Source organism: Brassica oleracea, chromosome C3 (assembly GCF_000695525.1).
Source record: "Brassica oleracea var. oleracea cultivar TO1000 chromosome C3, BOL, whole genome shotgun sequence".
Taxonomy (NCBI): Eukaryota; Viridiplantae; Streptophyta; class Magnoliopsida; order Brassicales; family Brassicaceae; genus Brassica; species Brassica oleracea.
The window spans coordinates 13668571-13681662 of record NC_027750.1 but is presented as its reverse complement, the minus strand read 5'-3'; the positions used below and the strand labels follow the sequence as shown (position 1 = coordinate 13681662).

The window sequence follows — 13092 nt, the reverse complement described above, 5'->3', positions numbered from 1 at the left end:
ATTAATTATTTAATTAATTAATTAATTAATTAATTAAATAATTAATTAATCCGGTTTTTCCTAACCGATTTCCAATTGATTTTAACCGACCGGTTTAACCTAACCGAATCGAAATCGATTTAAACCGGTCAAACCACCGGTTGACCGAGTCACCTAGTTGACTCACCGGGTTGACTCGGCCGAGTTGGCGAGTGGCCGGAACTCGCGGTGGCTCCGGCGAACGGCGTCGGCTCGTGTGTTTCACGCGCGAGCCGAGGCTAATCTTCGGGAGGCGCGTGCGGCTTCGTCCGGGCTCCGATTGAGGCGTGGTTGGTGTCTACCGCTTCGTCTCGACGAGAGAAACACGATGATGGCCTTGGATGCACGAGATGATCAATGGTTAGGAAGTTATGGGCGATTTACTAAACGGAAACGAAACTGAGCTTAAGGAATGCGGTTTCCGGCGGTTACCTAGGGCGTTTATCGGTGGTGGCAAGCTGAACGTGATCACGGCACACGATTGCTCCGGCGATGAACTCAGGTGAGCTTTCTCTCTCTTTCTCTCTCTCTTTCTCTCTCTCTCTCTCTCTTTCTCTTTAAAGAAGTTGGGGATGGTGGAGATGGTGAAGATGGTGGAGATGAAGGTGGAAGTGGTGGGGTTGGAGAAAGAAGTGGAGATGGTAGGAGTGAAATCCTGCTCGGAAGCTGCTGCTGCTTGTTTCAGATTGCTTGCTCCTATGTTCATCTCTTTGACCCGTAAGTTCATAGTTGTGCAGCGGCGCTGTCCGACAGAAAAGACCTAATCTGTATCTATGCAAAGGTGCGGTTTTAATTTTGGAGTAAAAGTACTGTTCCTTCCGTTTTTAATTGTAAGTAGTTTTGATTAAAAGCACGAATATTTAGAAAATTGTTATTTAAAAAAATATATCATTTAACCAATTAATTCAATCAATTATTAAAAACCTAACATTATTTCATTGGTCAAACAATATCCAATAAATGAAAAAAATACATTGAAATACGTAAACTACTTATATTGTGAAACAAACTTTTTTTGCTAAAACTACTTACATATTTTATTGTCTAAAATACAATTTTTTTCTGACAAAATGAAATGTCACATCAAAACTTATTTTAATGTGGGCCACGCCTTATAACCAAAATTCAAAACTTTGTTGAATTATTTGATTAATAAAGAGTTAATCCCCTATATATTAAAAGAGAACCATTATAACATTTTTTGTAGCCACATGTCATCACTACAATCATTCATTCTTAGAATCCTTAGAAAAATATGTTGGTCCATCAAAATATATAATAAGTTTTTTTTAATAAACTAATCATAAATTGATTATTAATGTTCTTCATTTGTTTTCTTGAATAAAAATAACGGAATTACTAAATGTTGTTAAAGTATATACGACAATTAATGATTTTGAATAATAAGATTTGATAAAAATTAGTCTATTCTCTATCATTTTTTTTAAATTTTAACATATTAAAATAAATTAAACAACCATATTAAATATATAGTAAAAGTTTAGATTTTTCTGTATATGTTATATTTAAAATTTTTAAAAACGAATATAAATGACTAAAGTTGTCAAAAATCTCACATTGAATTTTTTTGATTAATGGTTTAAATTTTTTGTTATAACAAGATATAAATACTTACAAAATTATATAATAAAAAGTCTCATTTAATAAATATTAATATTGTTTAAAATAAATTTTGTACCATATAAAAATACATATGTATTTTAATTTCAAAATTTGCTTTGATTTTTTTTGACAAAAATTTTGAACAAATATTGACAACTTAATATATAGTTTTAAAACTTTTCATAATGTTTTTACAATTATAAATGACTTAAACTATTAAAAATCCCACACAAAAATAATTATTATCGGTGATTCAAATTTTGTTACAAAAAATACAAATTATCAAAAAACAATATGCGTATAAAATATTATTTAACAGATATCAATATTAAAAATATACTTTATATCTATGTTAATATCATTAAAACTTAATTTTATATCATATAAAATAGAAAAAGTGTTTGTTTGAATTAATAAAATTTATTTATGTGTTTGCAACAATTTAATCATATACGTAATATTTATTGAGTTTTTAATTATCAGTATATATATATATATGTATTATTTAATAATATGTAAAAGAACATATAATACGTAAAACTAATTTATATATAATATTTATTCCGTGTAAGGGGCGAATCTTAACCTAGTTAGTCATGTAAACTCGACATCCCGTAGCCTATAGTCAGTCCCATCAGCATCGGAAACTATTCCAAAAATAAAGGCATCTCTTTTGTGTTCTTTGATTGATTTCAATCTGTTGTTTGCTCACATTTGGTTAACAAAATAATTTGAGTATTAAAATTTCTTTTACTCAGATTGGTCCTTTATGCAATCCTTATGAACCCTATATATCTTACGTTAAGCTTATGAACCACCCTATATATCTTACGTTAAGCGTATTTTTGTATATCCATTTGGGTTCAGAATGAATTCAAATAATATTCAATATTTGAACTACCATAAAACAAGATATGTTCAGATATTATGTCGGGTTCAGTTCGGATGGGTTAAGTTCGGATTCGGTACTGTTTTTTTGGCATGTTTGATTCGAGTTTTTGGATTCAATACAATTTTTTTGGATGAGTTTGGTTATGATTTTCTTCCGCGTTCAGGTTACCTGCCCACTTTTACAACTGAGAATCCATGGAGATAATGATATCAGAAGAAAGATATATTGAAGAAATGTAGTGAAAATCTTAATTTATTCTCCTTTCACTAAGTTCAAGCCTACAAACATAGATTATTGAATTAAATTAATCTTGCTAATGGTTTTATTGATATAGTAGTTACATTTATTCTAATGCAAAAAAATAATTCAAAACTAAAATACATTGTAAAAAAACTAGTGCTCAAGTTTCCAAGTAGATGAAACTCTCACTTTCATTCATCAACCTCAAGTCAAAATAGCAATCTTTGTCAAACCAATGGTGTGGTACTCCTTCGATTCAACCCTTCCTCAAGTCATTGCTTTGCAAATCATAGCACAAAATATAGAATCCAGAATGCATATCCAAAGGTGCCAAGATAACTTTGCCGTCTTGAGTTGTGCCTTTTACAATCAACTCAATATCTTGGACTAAATGCCTCTGACAAGGCTGCAAAACAAGGCTCCTTTTCGACCATTCCTTTTTCTCAGCATCTTCCAATACCCATAGTACCGCAGTACCCTCAGTTCTTAGGTTGCTATGTTCAAAAATAGCTATTTTTCCACCATACTCTATAAGTTCTGCCCTCATCTCAAGTGCAGGAATGGACATATCATCCCTGACATCCTCAGGTACTATGATGGTAGTTAACTCTTCAGACCTAACGTCAAATCTCACAATCGCGCAAGTGTACATATCATGCCACGCCAGATAATGTACTACTGATCCACTGATAGACTGTCCTCGTGCGAAAGCGGTATGAGGACGATAATTCTCATGCGAAACAACCTTTTTCCAGGAACCTCCAGCTTCCAGGACGAACACCCAGTGCTCTGATTTCAGATTAAAAAAAAGGTCCGAGTACATAACAATTGTGCATAGTAGTTTGTGTTGACTATCAATAGGGTCGTATCCGATATAGTGCCGCTTAACATACATAGTTTGACCTTGTTCGGCTATGATGTCGGGCTTTATCTTGGGTAAGGTCAAACGCTGTCCGGTGCTGGGGTTGTATATACAAGCTTTTTTCCCCATTGAGAAACACATCAAGCCGTGGAGATCATTCAAGTAGTAGCCTCCCATCCCTGGGATGCTCAAATCTTGGTCGACCACAAAACTAGTGTTGTCTGGAGACGTTGATGCCATAGACAGCAGTGCACGATGCCCGCCTTCATCCACCAAACACATGTATAGACGTGGTTCTTGTTGTTGTTGTTTTGATCGTGTGAGACTGTCACAAAAATATCGAGAAGAGATGAGTGATGACCACTGCTTTGAGACGCACTTGAACCTTGCCAAGTACTTTCCCGGCAGTCTGATGAGAATTTCGACCAAAAGATCGAGAGGAATCTCGGACATATATCTTCTTCTTCTTTTTGTTCTTAGAGGTAGACCCAGATAACAGCCCATGACCAACAAGTTATAAGCGCGATTAGCTCTTCTTTTCTTCCGTTTAAACAATGTTGATGAGTTATCTCTTTTTGTATCCATTATCTTCAAAGAAAATAAATCAATTGTAAACTCTGTGAATTGGCTTAAAACTATAACGATGTAAAAATTCAAACATTAATAATTAAATACATACACACGAAAAAGGTTTGTTTTTAATCAAATCACCTTGGCAATATTCTGACATTGCTTAAGCCTAAAATCCTGCTCCGAAGCTGCTTGTTTCAGATTCCTTCTTCCTCTGTTCATCTCTTTTACCCTTAACTTCATAGTTTTGCAGCGACGAGGTTCGAGAAAAAAAAAACCTAATTTGTGTATGTATGAATGTATCTATGCAAAGATGCGGTTTTAATTTTAAAGTAAAAATACTATTTTATTGTCTAAAATACAATTTTTTTTTGTAAAACTTGTCTTGACAAAAAGAAAATGTCACATCAAACCTTATTTTAATGTGGGCCACACCTTATATCTTCTTCCTTTTTTGTAACATTGCCGCGCCCTTATATCCATAACTCAAAAATTCTTTGAACTATTTGATTAATAAAATGACTTTTTGTAATAAAACTCATCAACTAATATGGATTATAAAACAACTCATAACTAATATGGATTATAAAACAACTCATCAACTAAAAGTTCGATGAAAGAAATCATCAGCTTTAATTCCATTAACGTATATCACCGTCCGTCTAAAATACCGTGACGAGTGATAAAAATGATTGTTAACGATTTTTAAGTTGAGAGTTTATAATGTTAAAAACTTAATTGAAATTTTTTCTTTTAATTCAAAAATATTTGAAGAGTTTTATCAATAAAAATCACTAAATACTTTTAAACTTTTACTATCACTTATGCATTGTTTAAAACTCTCATATCTATATGCCTTTATAAATAATTTAAATTTCTATGTTATATTAAGTTTTAATTAGTGTTAAGGATACTTAATTCACGAACTCAATCAAACTACTTCGAGTAGGACGTTGGCCTCCTTCTCATGTTTACACGATTTCCGGAACTCAGATTAAACTTTTCTCCTTAGTATCACGAATTAACATGCATTATACCACGCTAACAAATAGTATAAATTGTAAAAGCTTATAAAATCACTATTAAGTCTTATTTATCATTTTAAAAACTATTAAAATATTTATAAAACTTTATAAATCGGTTATAAGATTGATAAAGTAATGCACAAGGATTTATAAATAGTTTTAAAAGCGTATAAATCGATTTAAGATTTTTAAACAATGCATAAGTGATAGTAAAAGTTTGAAAGCATTTAACCATTTTTAGTGACAAAAGCCTTCAATTATTTTTAAATTGAAATAAAATCAGTTAATTAAGTTTTCAACATTATCAACCTTCAACATACAACGTGTTAAGGTCGGTCACCTTCCATCACGATATTTTAGACCAAAGATAACATACATTAACATAACTAAAATTGAAGGTTACTTTTGTTGAATTTTTAGTCGAAGAATTGTTTTATGGTCCACCTTGAGTTAAGAGGTTTTATTACTTAAAATTCTTAATAAAATTTAATATAAACTTGACAGGCTGTAGCCCATAGGCCCGGCCCAGAAACTATTCCAGATTTCATATTCGGTTAACAAAATTTCTCAAATTAAGAAATTTGAGAATTAATTTTTTTTTTTTACTCCAATTGGTCCTTTCTGCAATCCTTGTGTACCCTATGTCTTGTTAATTTCAGCTCCTGCTAAGCTTATGAAAAATATGATACAATCAGCTCACAAGGTTATGATGGGATACAAATCCATCGAAAAATGGACTAGTGAGATCAAAACCCGCCTGAATCAAGCAGAAATAAAATCAAATCTTTTGGATATCAATTTGGGTTCAGACTGAGTTCAAGTTATAATATTTGATATTTGAACTACCATAAAACAAGATATGTTCAAATAGTATGTTGGATTCAATTCGGATTCGGTACTGTTTTTTGGTATGTTTGATTCGAGTTTTTGAGTTCAATACCATCTTTTCTGGATGAGTTCAGTTATGATTTTCCTTTGGGTTCAGTTTCTTGCCCACTTTTACAACTGAGAATCCATAGAGATAATGGTATCAGAAGAGAAATATAGTGAAGAAATGTAGTGGAAATCTTAATTTATTCTCCTTTTAGTAAGTTCATGCGTACAAAGATATCAAGGATTATTGAATTATGTTAAACTTTCTAAAAGAGATTAAAGAGGGAAAATCACACCATTTTCTTGTATCACTGAACATCACCATCAACATCTGCTCAGCCAAAAGTGCGGAGCCATCACTCATCAGCCTATGGAGCTTTGTCAACCCCCTGAATCAGCGCATGTTTCAACTCAGGAACCAAAACTTTAGCTTCCTGGTCTTTGTCTGTCTTTCACTGCATCTGTGGGTCCTGACCCAGAATAGGCGCCCTTCATCATCCTAGCCATTAGGTACAAGAACCCGGTGAAGTCAATAGTACCGTTATCATCTGCACCTGCACCCACTTCGTTGATCATGACCTGAAGCTCGGCTTCGGTCTTGTCCAGGCCGTAGGCACTCATCACGGCACCAAGCTCCTTTGTGGTTACACGACCTGCCAAAATAATCAAAATGTTACTGAACAGAAACCTAAAAGAGGAAAGGGATTAAACATAACATACCATCACCATACTTGTCATATACTTTAAAGAGGTCCTTGAACTTGGGGATATGATCTTCGATGAGCTGGTCCACCATAGCTTCTCTTTTCTCTTCTCCTTTCTGAAACTTTGTTGTGTTATGAACATGGGACTTGATGCGTTTATATATTACCCGAATTGTTTTTGAATCTCGGTTAAGCCCTTGATTGTTGACTTTAATAACATAAATAGAATCAAAATGAGGTTTAAAAATTTTAAGCGCCAGCAACAGGTTGGCAACAAGAGAATTAGACATAATGGATCACACGTTTATCAATAAGCTATGTTAGTGTGCAAGAGTAGTTTGCATGGTCAAGTTTGCCCTGGCCTAGAAACTATCTCGAGATGCAACTGCTAAAATTTCTAACCATTACATCCTAATTATATAATGGCCAAAGTGGTCCAGAGGTGAATCATCAAGCTTCAAGCACACTTGGTTCGCAAGAACTGCAATCTGATGCATTTTGGGGATTAATACATTAAGATACATCCAACAGGGGGACAAGCAAGATCCACTGTAATCCACACTAACAAGTACTCTCTCCGTTTCTAATTGTAAGTAGTTTTGTTAAAAGCACAAATATTTAGAAAGTTATAATTTGAAAAAAAATATCATTTAATCAATTAATTCAACAAATTATAAAAAAACTAACATTATTTCATCGGTCACACAATATCCAATAAATAAAAAGATGCATTGAAATATTTAAACTACTTATATTGTGAAACAAACTTTTTTTGCTAGAACTAATTACATTTGGAAACTGAGCATTTAATCAATTAATTCAACAAATTATAAAAAAACTAACATTATTTCATTGGTCACACAATATCCAATAAATGAAAAGATGCATTGAAATATGTAAACTACTTATATTGTGAAACAAACTTTTTTTTGCTAGAACTACTTACATTTGGAAACGGAGAGAGTAACAAGTAATTATCCACGATCGTCGAGTATTCACTAAGTTGTATTTAGAATTGCTTTTAGATTTTATTCACATTGGAGAAGCTATATATTGCTCAAAATTTAATCAAAAGTAATTTCGATTTGCTAGTTTGATTGGTTCTGGATTTTATGTATAGATTAATCAAAACATATATATGAAAATAATGATGTTGTGTTTTTCAAGTAGATACCAAAATATTTGATTTAAATTATTTTATTTTGGACTTTAACTGGTACTTATTTAAAACTGACAACAACATGCATCAGTAGCACATACGCCATAGTAATAACCATGATCTCTACAAAAAACAATGCAGCTGCCTCCTCCACCACGACATATACTTAAATTACGGAAACGTTGACGATCCATCTGCTTTACTCCATAACCTATTTTATTAAATAAATATTACTAATCCAATATGTATATAATTTTCATTAAAAAGGACAAAATATATTTTGTAATTATAAAATGAAGAATAAACAAATACCTGGAATATTTGAAGTAGTCGGTCGAACATAGACGGGAGATACCATGAAGAGGACAGTAAAAACAAATGCGACTACAAATTTTATGGTGAGAATTTTAAAAGGAACAAAATCTTTCATTGAAATTAAAACTCTGACAGATTGGTCAACATATTATCTTTTGTTCCTTTTACAAGGAGCAACATAAAGTAAAAACTCTATAAATTAATAATATTAAAATTTTGATATTTTATTAATTTATAAAGTTATTAATTTATAAAAAAAATCTTTTTTAGATTTTTCTATTTTAAGATATATATATTTTCTAAAATAAGAAAAAATATTTGATTGTAGTACATATACATTGATTAATTTTTTGAAATTTGACATTTATATTAGTTTAATTATATTATTTGGTGTGTATAAAATATGATTCATATAATTTAGATATGATCTTTATATATAATTTTACTAAATCCTATCAAAATATATTACATGTTAAGAAAATATAAAGATAATTTCATTGTTAATATAAAATAAACGATATAATGTTGATTTGAACTTATATAAAATGTCTAAATTTTAATGGGACTATATATTTACATAAAAAAATTTTAAAAAATATTATTTTATTATTTTATCAATTTGTGTCATATTTTGAATCAGTTTAACTTTAGACCAGAGAAATTTATTAATTTATAGAGTTTTTTTCCGTATGTTAATCGAATCATATATAGGTTAAAGCCGAATGTATATATATTAAAAGTTCAGAGTTTTAAAAGGATAATATCTTATCACTGGTCAGAGTTTTACAAGGAACAATATATGTCAAGTCGAATCAAGATATTTTTAAAGCCGAATCAATATATGTTAAGTTACAAAAAAATATGTTGACCAGTCTGCCATTACATTCGGCTCAAGAAAGCATACCAAAAATACAAGGAATGATTTTTTGCCTGATTACGGTTGAACATTGATGATATAATCGCTAAAAACCGTTGAGGTTATAGTTACCACCACTGGGTTATGTCCTTCACTCATAAGTATACACTATATATCATAAACAACGCACGCCGAAACAGAATCATGGTTGGATTTAGGTTAAGAAAGCACAAAATGGGAACAAAAGCTCTCATCTTTACAATACTCAATTACAATAATAATAATAATAGAGAACCACTCTTGGAGATAATAATAATAATGACGAAAAGGAACAGAACAAGGTAAACACAGAATCTAATCCATTTAGAAGATCATGTACAAAAAGAACAGAACAAGGTCCAAACTACCCAAACTTGGCAAAACTCAAGGATACGTCTCATCGTGAAGCTTTCCAGTCTCGGACAGGTTAAAGCAGAGAGCACCTGAAAGAATGTTCAAAAGGAATCGAAAGTTTATACATCCCCATTAGCCTGAAGTTTCAATTTCTTTTCCGTGATCTTCTGAAAGATTCCTCTTCAATCTTCTCAACCATATCCCATAATCTAAAGGATACGGTGTCCCACATAGACTATCAACGTAGTCAGAAAACGCTTTCAAAATGGTTGAGACATCGCCTAGCTTCTGCTGAATCAATCTTTTCGACCAAGAGGTCTCTCTCCATTGAAGAGCTCCTTCAACTGAATCCAAATCAGGCAAGTCTCCAAAACAGAAATAAAGCATGTATATCAAGCTCTCTGCGTCTGATGCAGCGCAAAGCTTCCCTTCCTGGAGTGCGTAGGTCGAGGAGAAGTGAAGATTCATTGCAGGTCTATCTCTATCCTCAAGCACCGCGTGACCCCAACCTATTAGTACAAAGTAAGGTTGTCTCACACCAGAAGTGACATAGACTACGTTCTCTGGACGGATGTCTCCGTGGCGAATACCAGCTGAAGAGGAGGAAGAGAGTGCAGATAAGCAATCATGGCAACATCTAATAGCTTCTTCTGGACCAAACCTCCCTTCGTTTACCATATCAGATACTGTCTCGCCAACGGGAGTGGTCACGAGAATGGGAGTTCCGCACCAGGGATGATCACACCGTCCGCCTGAACTTGGTTTTTGACATTGCCCTGGGTGAATAATCCGACCAGAACCGTGGAGCTGCGGCAAGTACTTGCTAGAAAGTCCTCTCTGTCTCATAATACTTAGCATTTTAGTTTGTCTTTGCACCTGATACCACAAGTTCATGTCTTCCAAAGCTGGCTCTAGCTGCGAAGGAGGAGAACCAACGTAGAGAAACACAGACTTCCCTGCTTCATCCACCGGTGATGCGATATGATAAGGAAGTGTACCGTTGGTCAACACTTGGTTAATCTGATACCCTTTTTGATAGTTTGAATCCTCCAACCACAAAACCGATCCTACTTCAAGTTTCATCAACGGTTCAGGCTCAATTTTACTCGACTCTTCTTCATGAACTTCCACGATTTCAGGAGACATGGTTCTCTGCTGGAGCCTAAACATACCGTTCTCATTAAGACCAGTGTCCCCCAACTGCCTCTCTTGTCTTCTAGAGTGAACGCGAGAGCTATGGTCAGCAGCCAAGTCTTCAATAGAGTGCCTAGGCGGCCCAAAATACTGCATTATACTATGGTAAGTGGCGAAAACCACTTGCAAAGCACCAATGTCTCTCCAGTTAGCATTCCCAAGCTTGTTCCATATCCTATCAATAGGAGACACAGAGATCTTCGAATGGTTCTTTATCCAATCCGCAGCGCAGTCATAAACATTATTAACATCAAAATCAAGCTTACTCACATCCCCTTCCACTTTCACAACTCCCCCATACTGCAAATCAACCAAAAGAACGAACACGCAGTTTGCGCTCTGAGAAAAATCCAACCGGCTCACACTTCTTGAGATAAGCACACGGAGAGCATAGAAAAGAGCTTCTCCTAGTACAGGCAACGAAGGCTGACGACTTCCAACCTCAGGCCTTAGCAGAGCAAGTTCAAGAACGTGATCCCACTTCCCATGAGGATGCCTCGGATTCTTCAGCAACACACCCGTCGCAGAAAGACCATCAAGCCTCCCAAGAGCTAAAGCCTTCTCAGCCTGATAAAACTTAAGATTCTCACTAAACAAACACCCAACGGAGAAAGGAACAGGCTCCTCCTCCTGACTACTCCAAAACGCCTCCCAGAGGCTCTTAACCGCGGCGTGCAAGAAATCCTCTACCGCTAGATAAGCGTTTGCTTCCACTGAAGTGGATGTTGAAGCGTAGACAGCGTTTGGCATACGAGTCAGCTGCTGGAAAGAGACGCCTTCTAGTGCGTAGTCGAACTTTTGCAGCTCAACGAGCTCGAAAGGAGGTTCAAAGACCGGTTTAATTTTATCGTTCTCTGATACTGAACCGAACCAATCTTGGAGATTCTCAGTGAAACGCTCACTGTCAGTGAACCTGGTGAGGAAGTCTCGTCGTATACGAGATCTGCTTCCCGATGATCGCTTCGTAGTTGTACCAGACCCGATTGATTCTAGGTCTGGAGATGATTTGGCTGTAAGAAAAGAGGAAACTTTAAATCGAATCATTACAGAACATGGCAATGTCTTTACATAGAATCAATCTTAGAACAGAGGAATCAAAAGCTTTTCAAATTGAATTGAATTCGATTCGTATTGAGTCTTATCACTAAGCTATCGATTCAATCGAGATCAGATTTAGGGCTTGATTGAATCTAGGGTTTTCGAAACGGAATCTGAGAAGGGGTATGAAGAAGAAAGTAACGAACCTTCCATTGAAGAAGAATGAGAATCACAATCTTGTTCTTCTTCTTCGTCTTTAGTCTCTGCTTTCTTTCTCTGTCTTCGCGTTTTCTCTGAAGATTCTCTCTAATGAGACCTGAGTTCGATTAGTCGCTGACATGTGTTCTCTTACCTTTTTTTATTATTTTTTTATTCTTTTGGGTAGTTTTGTTTGGTATATGTTTAATTATTTTTAATTATAATACAGGTCAAAAAAGTACCAAACACTAACAATTATTAACCAATTAAATTAATAAAAATTTAGTAGGGGCCGCAGAAAGACTGCGGTCTTACTGTATATTCAAAATAAATTCTCTAAATTTAACTGTAGGGCCATTTTTAAAAACAAGAACCACAAGATTTTAGATGAAACAAAAAAATGAAGGGACAAGCAGGGACGTTGCAGCGCCAGAGACTTGATGCCATTATCAAGTGCTTGTTCCTTGAAGCAAAGTGAAGAGCTGAAACTTGAAGAGGTTTGTTTGTAGCTTCAAGTGCTCTTTGGAGTACGATTGTCACTCTATTGGCTTTTCCTTAGTTAAGTTTAATATGTTTCGTCGTGGCTTTTCTATTTCAATACACAGTGCTGTTTTATGTGTGAAGGTTCTGTCCACAATGCAATGAGGCTTCCTGAATTGTTTGTGATACATCTAAAGAGATTCTCATACATCAGATCCATGAAACGCAAGTTGGAAACACTCGTGAACAATTCCCAATTCAGGACTTAGATTTGACAAGGTATGTAGCCAAACAAAAATCTCTCTGGGCCACAACTCAATGAGCTATATGCTTTGACCAACCATTACGGTGGTATGGGCAGTGAACACTACACCGCATATATATATCAAGGTCAGTTACAAGCAGCTTTAGTTCTCCAAATGGCGGTTCAATTCTGTTTCTCTACTTCTGAATTTCCTACTTTTTTTTTTATTTTGATTTTGTCTGCAGCCTTTAGACATAGTTTGCAAAAATGTATGACTTCTATTTAGGACCGGCTCAATATTTATTTGACCCGTAGACAAAAAAAATTTTTAAGATCTTAACATGATTTATGTTTATCTAAAATTTTGATATATTTTTAAAAAATTTATCATTCAGTTTGTTTATAAAA

General features: G+C 34.2%; 3 protein-coding genes across 3 annotated transcripts; all 3 read right to left on the bottom strand.

Annotated features, from left to right (window-relative positions):
• Positions 1 to 3029: 3029 nt before the first annotated feature.
• On the bottom strand, positions 3030 to 4448 carry LOC106334957 (F-box/LRR-repeat protein At2g40920-like). The gene is made up of 2 exons (XM_013773366.1): positions 4347 to 4448; positions 3030 to 4223 (listed from the first exon to the last, which is right to left on the bottom strand). The coding sequence occupies exons 1-2, from the start codon at positions 4446 to 4448 to the stop codon at positions 3030 to 3032; spliced, it is 1296 nt and encodes a 431-aa protein (XP_013628820.1).
• A 2081-nt stretch (positions 4449 to 6529) lies between these two features.
• LOC106329929 (calmodulin-like) lies at positions 6530 to 6905 on the bottom strand. The gene is made up of 2 exons (XM_013768526.1): positions 6824 to 6905; positions 6530 to 6756 (listed from the first exon to the last, which is right to left on the bottom strand). Exons 1-2 carry the CDS (start codon positions 6897 to 6899, stop codon positions 6530 to 6532), a joined length of 303 nt encoding a protein of 100 aa, XP_013623980.1. The 5' UTR covers positions 6900 to 6905.
• A 2426-nt stretch (positions 6906 to 9331) lies between these two features.
• LOC106336365 lies at positions 9332 to 12124 on the bottom strand. Its single transcript, XM_013775178.1, has 2 exons — positions 11969 to 12124; positions 9332 to 11734 (listed from the first exon to the last, which is right to left on the bottom strand). Exons 1-2 carry the CDS (start codon positions 11973 to 11975, stop codon positions 9663 to 9665), a joined length of 2079 nt encoding a protein of 692 aa, XP_013630632.1. The 5' UTR covers positions 11976 to 12124; the 3' UTR covers positions 9332 to 9662.
• Between the last annotated feature and the right edge of the window lie 968 nt (positions 12125 to 13092).